This window comes from Salvelinus sp. IW2-2015, linkage group LG20, assembly GCF_002910315.2.
Source record: "Salvelinus sp. IW2-2015 linkage group LG20, ASM291031v2, whole genome shotgun sequence".
NCBI classification, from domain to species: domain Eukaryota; kingdom Metazoa; phylum Chordata; class Actinopteri; order Salmoniformes; family Salmonidae; genus Salvelinus; species Salvelinus sp. IW2-2015.
The window spans coordinates 36,739,900-36,757,563 of NC_036860.1; the positions used below are offsets into that span (position 1 = coordinate 36,739,900).

At 44.5% G+C, this 17,664-nt stretch overlaps 2 protein-coding genes across 2 annotated transcripts in view; one reads left to right on the forward strand and one right to left on the reverse strand.

The window, feature by feature from the left end:
* LOC111979967 (nuclear envelope pore membrane protein POM 121) overlaps positions 1-9,252 on the forward strand; it is a gene marked incomplete at its 5' end in the record, with an annotated part of 16,773 nt that extends 7,521 nt beyond the window's left edge. The window contains 3 exons of the mRNA XM_024010663.3: positions 19-1,354; positions 1,537-1,644; positions 5,716-9,252. Of these exons, the coding sequence (XP_023866431.2) occupies positions 19-1,354; positions 1,537-1,644; positions 5,716-5,816 (1,545 nt within the window). The remainder of the gene's footprint in view (positions 1-18; positions 1,355-1,536; positions 1,645-5,715) is intronic.
* Positions 9,253-9,300: 48 nt separating this feature from the next.
* nsun5 (NOP2/Sun RNA methyltransferase 5) lies at positions 9,301-17,641 on the reverse strand. The gene is made up of 10 exons (XM_024011776.2): positions 17,450-17,641; positions 17,130-17,249; positions 16,657-16,828; positions 14,826-14,934; positions 14,591-14,726; positions 14,298-14,413; positions 13,364-13,542; positions 12,964-13,174; positions 10,040-10,198; positions 9,301-9,915 (listed from the first exon to the last, which is right to left on the reverse strand). Exons 1-10 carry the CDS (start codon positions 17,540-17,542, stop codon positions 9,630-9,632), a joined length of 1,581 nt encoding a protein of 526 aa, XP_023867544.1. The 5' UTR covers positions 17,543-17,641; the 3' UTR covers positions 9,301-9,629.
* Between the last annotated feature and the right edge of the window lie 23 nt (positions 17,642-17,664).

The window sequence follows — 17,664 nt, forward strand, 5'->3', positions numbered from 1 at the left end:
CTACCCTCCCTCTCCCAGCCTGCACTACCCTCCCTCTCCCAGCCTGCACTACCCTCCCTCTCCCAGCCTGCACTACCCTCCCTCTCCCAGCCTGCCAGCACCATGCCCTCTGCCTTCACCCAGGCACTGAGCCAAGTCACCAAGGCCCCCAGCAGTGTCCCCATCCTGGGTGGAGCGAGCCTGTTTGGAATGGTCAATCCACTGACTGCCCCGTCCTCCTCACCGGCCCCCACCACTACCACAACCGCCACCACAGAAACAACCAGTAGTAATAATCCCCTCCTGTCCTCTGGGTTCAAGCCCATCTTCGGGGCCACGGCCTCAGCCCCAGAGGGCACACCTGCTCTTCCCACCTTTAAACCCATATTTGGAAGTGCCACAGCCACCAGTGCTTTTGGACAGCCAGCCTCCACCTCAGCCCCCTCCAATGCCAGTGCATCTGCCACAGTGTTCAGCAGGCTAACCAACAGCAGTWCAGTGGCCCCAGCTGCCTCCCTGTTCACCGGGCTGTCTAATAGCACCGCCCCCTCCACCAACCCAGCCGCCCCGCCATCTGTCAAGTCTCTGTTTGGAAACTGGAGTGCGCTGCCTGCAACAACTGCTGCCACAACCACTGCCACAGGAAGTACCTTCCAGTTCGGCACTGCCTCCACCACAGCTCCTGGACCCACCCTCAGCTCCACCGCAGCCGCCACCACTAGCAACAGCGGCTTTTCGTTTGGTGCGATGACCACCACCTCTGCCGACACTCAACTCGCACCCTCAGCCACCGCCCAGGGGGGATTCACCTTTGGCCAGCCTGTAGCCACCCAGAACTCTACCACCGCATCCTTCTGTGGCTTTGGCATGGCCACTGCAGCCRCWGCYACTGCTTCTGCACCTGCAAACCAGTCCACTTTCACGTTTGGGAAGTCGTCGTTCGAAGCTCCGGTGGCATCGGCGTTCCCCAGTGCGATTCAGGCCCCGGCTGCTACTGCGGCAGCTAATCCTTTCACGTTTGGTTCATCTGCCACTGGGGCCACCCCTGCCCCTTTTGCTTTTGGCGCGGCTGCCACTACGGCGGCCTCTACCTTTGGGACCACCACTAAGCTGGCATTTGGAGCCAACTCCACAGGTTTTGCATTTGGCAACACCACGGGCACCACAGCAGCCCCTGCCTTTGGCTCTGCCACCCAGACTGTCGGCATACTCCCAGCCTCCGCYCCAACTTTCTCGTTTGGTGGTGTGTCCACACAGCAGGCCCCTGCTACCCCTGCCCAGCCAGCCACCGGAGGTTTCAACTTCGGCACAGCCATTTCAGGCACTCAGTTTGGAACCTCTAACCCCACAACAMAGACACCAGGCTTCAACTTTGGTTAGTAGATCTAGTATAATATAAGACCCACTCTTTTACTGATTATGATTTCAGGAATTCACAAATTTTGATTAATTCTGCATTTGGTGGCAGAAGTAGTACTTTACATTTTTGGCCAGTTCAAACAAGYTTGTCTTTTATTTTAGTCCCTAATTGTTCATTTATTGCTGTCACATGTACAGGGACGTCTACCCCTGCTTTTGGCCAGAGCACAGCTGCAGGTCCTGTCCCCTTTGGAAGCCCAGGAACTCCAGTTCAAGGATTCAGTGCTATGGGATCCTCATCATTCGGTAAGAAAATAACTGGAGCTTGTTTCTGATTCTCACGCATTATGCCTCAAGTGTGTAGCAAAACGCGTCTTGGAATTTGAGGTTACGGTAATTGGCCAGGCCAGTGTACACTGTCACCAGCATGACTATTCCGGGGGCGGGCGTTATTATTATTATTATTATTGAGGTTATTACTTATAAATATTCATCAACAAATGAAGAATTCCCTGGTTGGAGAGGATCTGTCATACTGACACAACATTAATGGAGTCAAATAAAGATGTATGYCGACCGTGGCCGTGTCTGTTGGCTTTTCTGCATATAATTTTGTTTAAATACAGATCCTGGTTTCTCCCAGTTTTCCCGAACTATTCGCAAAAGTCACAACCCTGCTGCTGCGGTCATCCGATGGCATTGACATATTCTTCAGAGGATGYTGTAATGAGAGAAATAATGTGGTCTAAGCTACTGAAAACAGTCCTTTTTACTAGATTACATCATGACAGGAGTGTTTGAATCTTATTAAAGAGATGGAATCCAGGCAGGCTACTTTAGGAAGCTTTTTGAGTGGACATGCACTGCGTGGCCAAAAGTATGTGGATTAAAATCATGGGCATTAACATGGAGTTGGTCCCCCCCTTTGCTGCTATAACAGCCTCCACTCTTCTGTGACAGCTTTGCACTAGTTGTGGGAACATTGCTGTGGAGACTTGCTTCCATTCAGTCACAAGCATTAGTGAGGTCGGGCACTGATGTTGGGCGATTAGGCCTGGCTCGCAGAAGGCGTTCCAATTCATCTAAGTTGCTCCATGGGGTTGAGGTCGGGGCTCTGTGCAGGCCAGTCAAGTTCTTCCACACCGATCTCGACAAACCATTTCTGTATGGACCCCGCTTTGTGCACGGGGGGATTGTCATGCTGAAACAGGAAGGTCCTTCCACAAAGCACAGAATTGTCTAGAATGTAATTGTATGCTGTAGCGTTAAGATTTCCCTTCACTGGAAGTAAGGGGCCTAGCCCGAACCATGAAAAACGGACCAAGACCACTATTCCTCCACCACCAAACTTTACAGTTGACACCATGCATTGTGGCAGGTAGCGTTCTCCTGGCATCCGCCAAATCCAGATTMGTCTGCCAGATGAAGTGTGATTCATCACTCCAGAGAACGTGTTTCCAGAGTCCAATGGCAGCGAGCTTTACACCACTCCAGCCCATGYTTGGCATTGCGCATGGTGATCTCAGGCTTGTGTGCGACTGCTTGGCCATGGAAACCCATTTCATGAAGCTCCTGACAGTTATTGTGATGAMGTTGCTTCCAGAGTCAGTTTGGAACTCAGTAGTGAGTGTTGCAACCGAGGACAGAATTTTTACATGCTCCAGTACTYGGCGGTCCTGTTCTGTGAGCTTGTGTGACCTACCACTTTGCTCTTAGATGTTATCCCTTCACAATGGCAGCACTTACAGWTGACCAGGGCAGAAATTTGACGAACTGACTTGTTGGAAAGGTGGCATCCTGTGACGGTGTCACCTTGAAAGTCACCGAGCTCTTCAGTAAAGCCAATCTACTGCCAATGTTTGTCTATGGAGATTACATGGCTGTGTGCTCATTTTTTTTATACACCTATCAGCAACGGGTGTGGCTGAAATAGAGAAATCAACTAATTTGAAGGGGTGTCCACATACTTTTGTATATGTGTGGAGATGTAAACACACATCACTCTCACCAAAAAAAAAGAAACGTCCTGTCACTGTTAACTGCGTTTATTTTCTGCAAACTTAACGTGTACATTTTTGTATGAACATAAGGTTCAACAACTGACATAAACTGAACAAGTTCCACAGACATGTGACTAACAAAAATTTAATAATGTGTCCCTGAACAAAGCGGGTGTAAAAATCAAAAGTAACAGTCAGTACTGGTGTGGCCACCAGCTGCATTAAGTACTGCAGTGCATCTCTTCATGGACTGCACAGATTTGCCAGTTCTTGCTTTGAGATGTTACCCCACTCTTCCACCAAGTACCTGCAAGTTCCCTGACATTTCTGGGGGGATGGCCTCTAGCCTCACCCTCCGATCCAACAGGTCCCAACGTGCTCAATGGGATTGAGATCCGGGCTCTTCGTGGCCATGGCAGAACACTGACATTCCTGTCTTGCAGGAAATCACGCACAGAACGAGCAGTATGGCTGGTGGCATTGTCATGCTGGAGGGTCATGTCAGGATGAGCCTGCAGGAAGGGTACCACATGAGGGAGGAGGATGTCTTCCCTGTAACGCAGAGCGTTGAGATTTGCYTGCMGTGTCAACAAGYTCAGTCCGATGATGCTGTGACACACCGCCCCAGACCATGATGGACCCTCCACCTCCAAATCGATCCCGCTCCAGAGTACAGGCCTCTGTGTAACACTCATTAATTTGACGATAAACGCGAATCCGACCATCGTCCCTGGTGAGACAAAACCGCGACTTGTCAGTGAAGAGCACTTTTTGCCAGTCCTGTCTGGTCCAGCGACGGTGGGTTTGTGCCCATAGGCGACGTTGTTGCAGGTGTTGTGTCGTGAGGACCTGCCTTACAACAGGCCTACAAGCCCCCAGTCCAGCCTCTGTCCGCAATAGGCTGAGAGTCTAACTCGGGCAGTTGTTGCCATCCTGTACCTGTCCCGCAGGTGTGACGTACCGATCCTGTGCAGGTGTTGTTACACGGTCTGCCACTGCGAGGATGATCAGCTGTCCGTCCGGTCTCCCTGTAGCGCTGGCGTAGGCGTCTCTTAGTACAGACATTGCAATTTATTGCTCTGGCCTCCTCTACAGTCCTCATGCCTGCTTGAAGCATGCCTAAGGTATGTTCACGCAGATGAGCAGGGACCCTGGGTATCTTTCTTTTGGTGTTTTTCAGAGTCAGTAGAAAGGCGTCTTTAGTTTCCTAAGTTTTCATAACTGTGGTCTTAATTGCCTACCGTTTGTAAGCTGTTAGTGTCTTAACGACTGTTCCACAGGTGCATGTTCATGAATTGTTTATGGTTCATTTTAACAAGCATGGGAAACAGTGTTTAACCCCTTTACAATGAAGGTCTGTGAAGTTATTTGGATTTTTACAAATTATCTTTAAAAGACCGGGTCCTGAAAAGGGGACGTTTCTCTTTTTGTGTACACACACACACACACACGTGTATAGGCCTATAGAGAATCAGCGAACAGACACGCACGCATCTGTCAGTCAAAGCCACTAGCGTGTGTCAGACATAAAAAAATATTTGTCCTTTCCTTAAAAAGAAAAAAAAAAAAAAACCTAGGCCTACCTTAGGCTTTCCGAAAGTAGGCTATAAGATAATTTATTGACAAGGAAAGTATAATGGGGACAGAAATGTATGTAACGAAATGACAGGGATTAATGATAAATTGCCTGTTTTACAAACGGTAGGCTATCACTTGGGTATTCACAAAAGTGCATTGCCGGCCGACACACTAAAGCCTAGGCTACTATTCTACTTTGCGTGGATTGGAGGGCGGCAATTTTTTTGGTGTCGCCTAGGTTGGCATAGCGGCCAGGCCTGATCAGTCTATACATTTTAAGAAAAGATTCCGTATCAGATTATATCATGCCAGGTTGGAGAGGATTGGAGCATTATCCATTTGACACATTAGTGCATTATAGGCCTCATTGACGGTTGAATAATTAATGAATAGTCACACATCCAACCTTCCAAAAAAACTATTTACTAGCAAGCAATGAAAACATGCATTGTATAAAAGAAAGTCTACATGTCAACATTTTTTGTAGTGAAGTGCCACAGCTCGTAGCGTTCTAGCGGATTAGCTGCTCCAGCATCAAAGGAAAGAGGCGGAGACGTAGAAAGTTTAATAGATAGTGTAACCTCCCACTATTAGGTACARTTCATCTACATGAAAATATAGTTCAGAATTTGAATTTTGACGGTTATTTTATTTTCATGGTCTTCCATAAGTTGCAGTAATTAAATTACCATCACATCTGTATTTCTTTTTGMCTTTGAGAAGCTGTGGTGGTTCTAGTCAACAGCCAGGTGCATTTTTGTATTGACACACTAACTCCTCTCTTGTTCTTTGTGACCAGGCTCTCCATCAGCTCCTTCGTTCTCCATTGGCGCTGGCTCCAAAACATCAGGGGCGCGCCAGAGGCTACAGGCCCGACGGCAGCACCCCAGGAAGAAGTAGCCCAGCCAGGTGTGGTAGCATCTGGCATAGCCCGGATGCCCTTACCCATACAGCACTGCCATGACATCGTCCAGAGGAGCTGAACTGATACTTCTATGGCTAACACATTGTAACCCCAGTCAGACCAACAGCCCTCTCTAGCCTTCTGTTCCCCTGGCCGGGCTGGCCCCCTTTGTGGTACAGGGTTAGCAGAGGAGCACACACACCTACTAGGATGGCTCTACTGATTGTGTAGCCACTCTCACAGTGAGGAAAAGAAAGGGGGATATGAGGCAAAACGATAGTGGGTTTATACTTGAAAGAGAAAAGACTATTGAAATCCTTTAGACTTTGAGGGAAGCATATCCAATTAAAACAACTTTCTGTCCCGGCTTTTGGATTTCCCCTACTACGCCCGTTTAATGACACGTTTTTGACAGTYGAATCGAGACTCGTGCTTACACACTTGTTTTTGTATGAAATTCTAAGCAGGGCTGAATGTGTTTTTCTGACAWATGCCCACGGTCAAAATGGGGCTCACATACAGTATAATCTGTGGATTTATCCAGCTGTACATGGTAACCATACTATATAGGAGATGTTGACAGTTTTGAGATAATGAATTTATTTTACATTTTAAAGACATTTTTAATTTGGGTTAATGAAGACTGGTATGTGGCATCTCTGCACTAGTTAGGCCTTAGCTGTTTTAAATGAGTGCTCAGTGTATTGGTCCCAGATATGCCCTTTTATTATTGTACAGTATCACAGACACTGGGAAGCATTCCTGCAATGTAAATTTGATACTTGTTTGATCCTGAATGACAGAATAAGGTAAACAATAAAATCCTTAATCAGACTGCCATCATGGGATCAGTTAAACATAACACATGTATACATTATGTGGAGTCCCAGGGTAGTAGTCATTAATTGGTCAATATTGTGTTGGTGTAAATAGGTTACCCTGGACTTGTGGAGAAAACCAAAGCCAATACTTAAGGTTTGACCTTCAAAATAATCTCTTCTACCACTTAGACCTTTCATGGGTCCTTTTTGTACTAGACTATCTCTCCTTTTCCCCCACTACTCCTGCTCTCACCTTAGTGAAGATGGGAGGTGGGGGCATTCAAAACAGATCTGGGGACTGGTTGAGAATCTTAACAAATCCTTCCTTTTTTCCTTGAAGTAACTTCTCCTGAGGATTGTATTACATTGGCTGGGTAAAAGCCAGCTACTGTACTGTCCACCTATCCTAACCTAGGTATTACTACAAGGAAATAAGGATGCATTTTATACGTGGTCATTAAGAGCAGGTGTGTGTTATGGGAGCGATGAGTAACGTGGTCCTTGAGAGCCATAGGGGATGGAGTCTTCCCCAGCACTGAAYACAGATTCAACTAGTCAGTCTTGATTGATGATGACCCTGCTTGATCAGTGAAAGCCAGTGTTGTAAGTGTTCCTCACAATGACATGGCACAGAACAATTTCTATCTTGAATGCCAGCCTCCACCTTCATCTGACTGGCAATGATAGAAACTACAAACATCTGGGCACTGTACCACAAGACCCCTGCATCTGTATACTATCAAGACCAAGATGAGTGCATTTATAAGATCATTGAATTTGGAGTTTACATGCTCCCCTCTTAAGCGTTGCAGATAGACATACTTTACGTGCGCCTTCAGCCGTCAAACCGCTTTCCCCTCCCCTGTATGATTCCCCTCAAGTCTTTTCTGGTGTTTTTAGCTTGTTACTATCTTTGCCTCGGTGAGTCTGGCTTGGAGGAAGTAATGTGGTGAATGGCGGCATATTGCTAGTGCCGGACGTGGTTTTACCCGCATGCTCAATGGGTGAGGTTCTGAGTTTTGTTGGGACTTTTTTTAACAATTTATTGATGAATGTGTTTGAGTGTGTCAATACAACTGGATTCACAAATGTGCACAGCAGGAGAGGTGTTATTTTCATTAATGCTGGATCAAAACTCAGGACTAAAGGAACTGGAGGGGAATTGTCTTTCAAGTCAAACCTAACTCTTTGTGTGCTAAACATGACTAACCATGTAGGTTACAAAAATTACCTCGGGTGTTGAATCGGTTCGCCCCTCTTGAGACAGAACTAGGATTTTGAATACTAATTTTTAATCGGAACCTCTCCTGGTCGAGCCAATTAGGCTAGTTATTGTGAGAGGTGTATGAATGTGTGTGGGGGGGCATGATTTGGCTAAATAGTGTCAATGTACACAAACTTTATTTTTGTATTAAGGCAGGTTGCCTTTTAGAATTCCTTCAAGCTTGGCTCACTGAGACAATTGGTCTAGTTTATAGAATTTTTCTAGTTCGTTAAGGTTTCCTCAACCGTAATGAAATTGTGGAATAAAAGCGTCTAAAAGTTTCCCTTTTGTAAGAGCTCCACTTTTTTATAGGAGAGCATACTGGGTCTGCTACTGTATGGGTTACTGTAAATGAATGCTGTCTGTCTGATCATTGTGTACAGTATAAGCCTGACAAACGTGAATTGTGTTGCTTTAGACTTGAATGAGACTTGTGGCTTTGTGTGTTACTGTGTGAGGTGTGTGTGTATAGAAAGACTGACTTGAATGTGAGTTTATTTTTGCTGGGACTAAAGTACCCTGTTCATTCTTTTAAATTATATTTTAATTATGCATCATTCCACAATGTAACCATGTATGATACCCATGTTATACTTAAATCCCTTTTAAAACAATTGATAGCACCCCACCTCAGTTATCTGGAAGTGAAGTGAGATCAATGAAGTCTGCCCTGTGGTCATTTTTGACTGACAGCTTTTGAAACAAGGCTGTTTTTGTTTTGCTCAGTTTACCAGGCTTGTTTTTACATCTTGTGATATCTGCTTATGACAGATCGGTGGACAATGTGCTGAAGGTCAACTCAARCCATATTGAATGGCCTGGCCACCTTGTTTGTTCCCATAGACAAGACTTTATAATTGTCTTATCTTGTTGGTCCAGATCTTGCGTATGCACAATACATTGAATGTAGTATATTTAACCACACTGTCACATTTTTGGGTTCATAATCCATTGACACTTTTGTGCTTTACCCATTTGTAAATCGAACAGTCATTTACCCTTGTGCAGAGCTGTGTAAATAAGTAATGTTTAACATTTGGACTTATGGCTGTACTTACCTGTGGATTTAATCAAGGGCCAAGGCTTTACCATGTGTTTTTATTTTGTTGAAGCTTCAAATGACATGAAATGTTGACTTTTTAAAACATGCAAAGTGTTCGAGCTGGACGTCTTAAATTGAGTGTTTGAGAGGTATATTACTGTGAATGGGAACGCAAACATCTGCTCACAATGGGCAATTCGAGAGGAGAGTGAATGTGCAGACATGGGCAGCGTATTATAACATTCTCCCCTCTGCTCATGTCTTAAATGTACTGGTTTTAAATAAAATGTGATAAAGATATCATAGTGACTGGTCTGTCTGAACATGTCTATACATTTGAACTGATCAAAAAAAAGATTGGATGTGTGTTTATTTAAGGAATACACATGGTCAAGGGTACAAGTGACTGCCTGACTGGCAAATGGCAGTAACAGACAAATACAAAGGTGTTTTATAAGATTCAGTACTCTCCACAATATCAGAACTTGACTGGGTAGAAAAATRCAATGCCATGTCTAGATTGGCTACCTATAATCCAGCAGTGACAATCATTGTCACCATGACTAAGCTTTCCCAACGTGGCACAGCCAGCTTCGATGTCGACTGGAGTTAGGGCAAAAATATAGCTCGTCTAAATGACCGCCAAGGCACCCAAAGCCAGTGTTCCTTTGAAGGGTCAGTCTCACTCCACTTTAGCATTCTTTTTTTTCTTTGCTCTTCCTGAGGTATTTGTCTGTTCCTCAGTGGCTTTGGGCTTCAGAGCCTCCTTATCCCCACCTTTCTTTTTCTTCCTCCTCCTCCTCTTCACTCCTCCTGAGGTTTCTGTGGGTTTGGCTTCCTCAGCCATGTCCATATCCTTGGTGGTGCTCATCGGCTCCTGAACCTCATCCCCACCTTCTGTGATATCGGCCTCATGTATGTCCTTACTGGCAGAAGGACTACTTGGACTCATCTCAGCAACCGGATTGCTATAACAGTGAAGACAAGCATTAACAATGTTGCATTTCTGTTGGTTAACTTCACACAGCAACGGTATAATCTAGACTTTCTCTAAATTGCCTTGCTTTCACGGAATGTATAACTGCTACTCACAGTGTTTCGGAGGCTTGCTCTTCTAGCCTCTGTGCTGTGTGTCGCTCCAGCAGGGCCACAAAGAAGCCATGGGTGAGGGTTTTGGTGGTGCTGGCTCGGAGACACTTTGTGAGGGGAGCCAGACCACGCTCGGGCCACTGCTGGAGCAGTGGAACCAGCCTGTCTCAGATCATAAGTTTACGTCAGTTTCCACAATGCTATACTGTTCTTATGATCATAAACACAGGTCACATACTTAGTCGSTTCCATGATAAATCTATTTGGGAATTGATCATTGGGGGTTAAGCAGCAACGCTGGTGAAACCCTAATGTATTTGTTGGCGTTGATTTATTTTCTGCCAATTTGTGAAAATGCAAATTCCCAGGTTGCAACAATGCATGACGGTAAGGGGCCACACCCTCTCATCCATTACTGTGCATATTGACCAGATGGTGGCGCTATAMCAAGTAAGTGAAAGGTCACGCCTCTCACCCAATGTGACTGACCTAGAGTCCTGGAATCCAGTACATAGGTTCCTTTCCTCACAAGGAACAAATGTGCTTCAAGGACCCATGAAGTACAATGATGGGTTTTATGCCATTTTTAATTTTGTTAACACTTGAAACGCTACTCCTCTGGGACTGAAAGACCGATATGCACAAAACTTGAGACTTGGCATCTATGGACCAAAATCTCACAATTAGTTTTTTCCCAAGATAGCATCTCAAACAACATGGCTGCTACTGACCAATAAATGTGGGTGTGGTCTGGCACAAATGCATATAACTCCAACACGGATATTCATTTGCAGCATATGTACCAAATACTGTCAAGACTCARCATATCTAAGCACATTCAAATCGACCACACGGTGGCGCTATAACAGGCATGTTTTTATCTCTTGATCGGTTTGACTGATTAAATTTGGTACACATGCTCAGGGATATGCGTCTAGCTAACCTGTAAAATATGGTTCAGTTTGGCCGCATGGTKGTGCTGTTGGACAAGAAAAAAATAATTGATGCAWGCTCATAGCGGCCATATTGTTTGATCAAGAGTCTTGGAAAATTGTGTYTGAAGATGTGAATCTATAGATGGTACAGTCGTGGCCAAAAGTTGAGAATGACACATTAATTTCCAAAGTTTGCTGCTTCAGTGTCTTTAGATATTTTTGTCAGATGTTACTATGGAATACTGAAGTATAATTACAAGCATTTCATAAGTGTCAGGCTTTTATTGACACATGTAATTGTCAATAAAAGCCTTTGACACTTATGAAATGCTTGTAATTATACTTCAGCTTTTATTAACAATTACATGAAGTTGATGCAAAGAGTCAATATTTGCAGTGTTGACCCTTATTYTTCAAGACCTCTGCAATCCGCCCTGGCATACTGGCAGTTCACTTCTGGGCCACATCCTGACTGATGGCAGCCCATTCTTGCATAATAAATGCTTGGAGTTTGTCAGAGTTTGTGGGTTTTTGTTTGTCCACCCGCCTCTTGAGGATTGACCACAAGTTCTCAATGGGATTAAGGTCTGGGGAGTTTCCTGGCCATGGACCCAAAATATCGATGTTTTGTTCCCCGAGCCACTTAGTTATCACTTTTGCCTTCTGGCAAGGTGCTCCATCATACTGGAAAAGGCATTGTTCGTCACCAAACTGTTCCTGGGCGGTTGGGAGAAGTTGCTCTCGGAGGATGTGTTGGTACCATTCTTTATTCACGGCTGTGTTCTTAGGCAAATTGTGAGTGAGCACACTCCCTTGGCTGAGAAGCAACCCCACACATGAATGGTCTCAGGATGCTTTACTGTTGTCATGACACAGGACTGATGGTAGCGCTCACCTTGTCTTCTCCGGACAAGCTTTTTTCCAGATGCCCCAAACAATCGGAAAGGGGATTCATCAGAGAAAATTACTTTACCCCAGCAGTCCAATCCCTGTACCTTTTGCAGAATATCAGTCTGCCCCTGATGTTTTTCCTGGAGAGAAGTGGCTTCTTTGCTGCCCTTCTTGACACCAGGCCATCCTCCAAAAGTCTTCTCCTCACTGTGCGTGCAGATGCACTCACACCTGCCTGCTGCCATTCCTGAGCAAGCTCTGTACTGGTGGTGCCCCGATCCCGCAGCTGAATCAACTTTAGGAGACGGTCCTGGTGCTTGCTGGACTTTCTTGGGCCTTCTTCACAACAATTGAACCGCTCTCCTTGAAGTTCTTGATGATCCCATAAATGGTTGATTTAGGTGCAATCTTACTGGCAGCAATATCCTCTCTTGTGAAGCCCTTTTTGTGCAAAGCAATGATGACACGTGTTTCCTTGCAGGTAACCATGGCTGACAGAAGAAGAACAATGATTCCAAGCACCACCCTCCTTTTGAAGCTTCCAGTCTGTTATTCAAACTCAATCAGCATGACAGAGTGATCTCCAGCCTTGTCGTCGTCAACACTCACACCTGTGTTAACGAGAGAATCACTGACATGATGTCAGCTGGCCCTTTTGTGGCAGGGCTGAAATGCAGTGGAAAGGTTTTGGGGGGATTCAGGTCATTTGCATGGCAAAGAGGGACTTTGCAATTCATCTGATCACTCTTCATAACATTCTGGAGTATATGCAAATTGCCATCATATAAACTGAGGCAGCAGACKKTGAAAATTAATATTTGTCATTCTCAAAACTTTTAGCCACGACTGTATATACCAAATTTGGTGCCACTTAGTCCAGCGGTTCTGTAGAGGAATACATTTTGAAGTAGTCAACATCATTAAAAAAAATAGTAAAATACATAATGCAAACATTTATGTTTGATTTTGAGTTCTGATATTTGGTAAACAGTACMGAAATAGCTCATCCTAGGGCAATTTGTCCTGATGGTGGCACAGTGGGCACACAGCTGAAACCCAGCAAAGCTACTTGCAGCTTTAATATACATTTCTGTTCCCTACCTGAAACCTGGGTTCTGCAGCAGGCAGGCGGCCACCACTTGCTCGTTCTCCTCGGTATGGATGGAGCAGGTGGAGTACACCAGGCGTTGCAGACGGGGGAAGCGCAAGGCATGGTTGAGACAGTGCAGCTGGAACGCTGCCAGGGCCTGCAGACGACGCTTGTCCTGCTCCTTTTGGGAGGGCGAGGTCTCGTCCCGCAGACACACCATCCCTGAGAGAGAAACACACAAATATTATTTTTAATCAACAATGACATTGAGAGTACAAAGAAGGTACTTGTTTTAGAGGTCATACAGAGTCCTTCTGGGTCATTGAGGTACATCTTTCTGGAGTAATAAACAAGCGTCTAAACTTCTATATTTTGTTTTGAGGACACCAGGCAGACCGGTTGTGTTGTTACCTGATCCGCTGCACGACGGGTCCAGTAGGATGTACTCCACATCTTTATACTGCGGCCCATCCGGGTCCACCTTTAGGAAGTCCTGATTGGCCAGCTGCTGACATGTGACTCCGGCGCGGAGCAGGAGAGTGGACATGGTSGAGAGACGCTTGGCATCCAGGTCGAAGGCAAACAGCCTCCTTCAACATGGGCCAGAGAAAAGAGGTTTGGGTCAAAGGTATAAGGTGAGGCAAGTAACCTTTACAATGTGCTTTGAAATTTCATCAAAATAGCCATCCTTTTGTAACCTACTCTTTTTTTCAGGATTAACATCATAAAATTGTTAATACCCTATTCCTACTAGACAATAGTTTCCCAGAACCATAAAAAGTACACAGTGTACAAAACATTAAGAACACCTTCCTAATATTGAGTTGCAACCCCCCCTTTTGCCCTCAGAACAGCCTCAATTCATTGGGGCATGGACTCTACAAGGTGTCAAGCGTTCCACAGGGATGCTGGCCCATGTTCACTCCAATTCTTCCCAAAGTTGTGTCAAGTTGGCTGAATGTCCTTTGGGTGGTGGACCATTCTTGATACACAGGGGAAACTGTTAAGTGTGAAAAACCCAGCAGTGTTGCAATTCTTGACACAAACTGGTGCGCACCTGGCACCATACCCTGTTCAAAGGCACTTACATATTTTGTCTTGCCCATTCACCCTCATTGGCACACATACACTATCCATGTCTCAATTGGCTAAAAAATCATTTAAACTGTTTCCTCTCCGGATTTAACAAGTGACATCAATAAGGGATCATAGTTTTCACGTGGATTGACCTGGTCAGTCTCTGTCATGGAAAGAGAAAGTGTCCTTCATTTTTGTACATGGCATTTAGTCCAGGAGTAGGCTTAATCTGGGACCTCTATTATTATTTTTTTCAATCAAGTTTTACCCTTTGTTTTTCATGATGGCAGCGAGGTGGCTGGTTTTGTTCCCCGGTGCTGCACAAGCGTCCAGGACGTGGCTGCCTGTAGGAGGGTTCAGGAGGTATGCAGGGAGACAGCTGGCCTGTTGGGATATAAGGTAGACAGTAGTACACAGGCAAGTCCATAGGCCCTTTTAGAATACCTTCAAATTATTCAAAAATKAATTTCTATCAGAATAGATCTGACAAGGTAATCTCATCCAATCATGTACAGATCAGTGATGACCTCAAGGATGGACAGATGCATTGAAAATCCTCACCTTGTCTTGTAGAATGATGTGGCCAGCCTTGTACAGATTGTGGTCATGGAAGTCTGTCTTTGGAGAGAAAACCAGCAGGTCTGAAAGGTGCAGGTCACCCACAAAGGATTTCCCCTTCAGATTCAGGTCATCGAGCCTGGACATCAGAAACACACATTCCATTTACCTCATGTCAACCTCAGTCAATAGAATAAACAGGGAAGGAAGAAACATCAAAGGCCCGTCCCTGACTGACCTGTAGGCTTGTCCCAAGTAGGAGAAGCCCTCTCTCTTGAAGTAATCAATGGCGTCCTCCACTGTGGTCTTTAACGTGTTCACACGCACATACCTTGGGAGCTGATCGCCTGGGGAAGGAGAAAATGTATATTCTTTAACAAAAAGGAGAGTAACATTTAAAGACCAACTACCCCTAAAAAAAACTTCTAGTTTAGAAAACAGCCTGTGTGGCGTCAATATGACTCAAACATTTATTCTGTCAAAATTGACTACAAAGTGTAAAAGGTATAATTTTGGTCATAAAGTCACTCACAAAACCGAGTTTTGTGAGATTTGTGGTTGACTGCATCACAACGTAAATGAAGGTTGGGTTTGTTTCAATMCTGCCCACAGCTGGCAGCACACAAGTAATCATAAATTCTGAGTGCAGCTGCACATGACCTGTGGTAAATTTGGGTTGACTTTGGAAATCCCTATGGGGATTAGTTAGGGGGCCATTGGTAAAATACACAATGTACATGGGACAATATGTTAAAATTCTAATAGCTCCAAATTTGTATTACCTCCAACTATAAATTGTAGAAATTCATATTCAAATCCTTTAATGAGAACTAAAGGTGTGCAACATGAAACATAATTATTGACGGTCCCTAACAAAGCTATTCAAAGTCAAAACAACTTTGCCAWGGCTAAAAAGCACGCTGAAGCTACACTGAACAAAAATAAATGCAACATGTAAAGTGTTGGTCCCACGTTTCATGAGCTGAAATAAAAGATTTCCACACGAACAAAAGCTTATTTCTCCCATATTTTGTGCACAAATTTGTTTACATCCCTGTTAGTGAGCATTTCTCCTTTGCCAAGAATCCATCCAGCATATCAAGAAGCTGATTAAATAGCATGATCATTATAAAGGTGCATCTGGTGCTGGGGACAATAAAAGGCCACTCTAAAATATGCAGTTTTGTCACAACACAATGCCACAGATGTCTCAAGTTTTGAGGGAGTGTGCAATTGGCATGCTGACTGCAGGAATATCCACCAGAGCTGTTGCCAGAGAATTTAATATTCAATTCTCTACCATAAGCCACCTCCAATGTAATTTTAGATCAGGGATGGGCAGCCCCCCTTTTAGGAACTCAGTTGGGGTCCCAGCTTACTGTTGAGAGTTAGAATAATAGAATACACAAGGTGTAAAATTGCTAACTTTTATCTCCGCCCCATGGCAACATTTGTAGAATTACATTAAATGTGTTATACAATTGCAAAATCATCTCTCTGCCTCATGGCAAAATGTGTAGAATTCAAATTGCCATCGATATAATGCAATTGTGTTCGTTGTCCGGATATTTTGTTTTGTCAACATTTGGAAAGTTTACCAACAAATTTGCTGTTTCCATCAGGCCTGTCATGACATTCTTGATCCAACATACTGGTTACAAGCTAGGTTTCCATCCAATTGGCGACAGATTTAGATGCAAATATTCTAAAATCAGCATAAAAACAATATGTGCATTTTCCCAGCAGAGACGTTTCCATCAAAGTAACTTTTTGAAGGTCAAATACTGTGTGTGATGACGTAGCGCACATAAAAACAATTATGCGGTTAAATTCCCATGTACCGAATAAAAAAATACAAGTTAAATGGGTTTCCATCGCATTTTCAACCGCACTGATGGTTTTGTCACAAACAATGTTGCATTTATATAGCGAATGTGCCCACTTTGGTATTGGCACATATGCTCTATAGCCTATAGAACATCTCACGGATACAGTCCTATGCCACTCATCTCTTGGAAGCCCAAATGTCTTGTTTTCTAACAGGAGTAATAGGGATCAATCAATATAACCTTCAGGCTGCTGGAGACTGGAGGAGAGCAGGTCCTGGTTGCGGCTGACCTTCTGCTTGATCTTCATGCGGGCCAGGGCAGCCTGCAGTCTAGAGTGGTGTTTCATCATCAGCGCCTTCCAGGCCCCGCCACACTTCAGCCCCTTACCGATGACCAGGTCATACACCAGAACCTGCGTAGTGTGGATAGGACCAAACAAGAGGTAAGCTACCAGCCAAAGTGTTGGAGCAGTCATCTTCATTCCTGGTCCTGGGAATCTGAACCACAGGGTGTGCAAGCTTTTGTTCTAACACACCTGATTTAATTACAGTAGCTAATCAGGTGTGTTTGTTATGGGCAGAAACAAATGCCTGCATATTATGACCTGTGGATGCCCAGGCCCAGGCTTGAAGAACTCTGTTGGAGGGACTGAATGGAGTTTGTTCAAAAAGGCATGATGGGGAAGATAATTGCATCCATGTGTTTCACATTACCTTGGCCAGATTCATTTTTATCTTGGTCTTTTTGAGGATCTTGGTGGACTCAATGATCTCTTGAAGGATGGATGAAAACTTCTGTGTCTCACACACCAGGGCAAAAAGCTGCTTGATATTCTGGTGAGGTGAGAGCATTATAACAATATTAACACACTACTGTTTTAAGTCTCTTTACACACAGGATTTTTAGCTTCTAGGCATGACCAGAAAGTTATTGCCTATGTGATGTGTACGTGTTAGCTACATGGTAAATGTTGACAAAGCAAGGAGTTAGCTAGCTAATAATAGCTAACGCTACTCAGTAAACTAGTAATTACCTGAAATTTACTATCGTAAACCAAAGTCTTTACAGTAGCCTGCTTCATCTCCACTTTCTCGAGAATCTCGGCAGCTTTCGCGTACAAAGCCATTGCTACAAAACTAATTTACCGTATTTTAAAAAAAGAGAATGTATTATCATTAGCWATGTACATGAATATATCCACGACACCCACGTTTCCGCAAGTGGACAATATACTTTACGGCCTGCTGA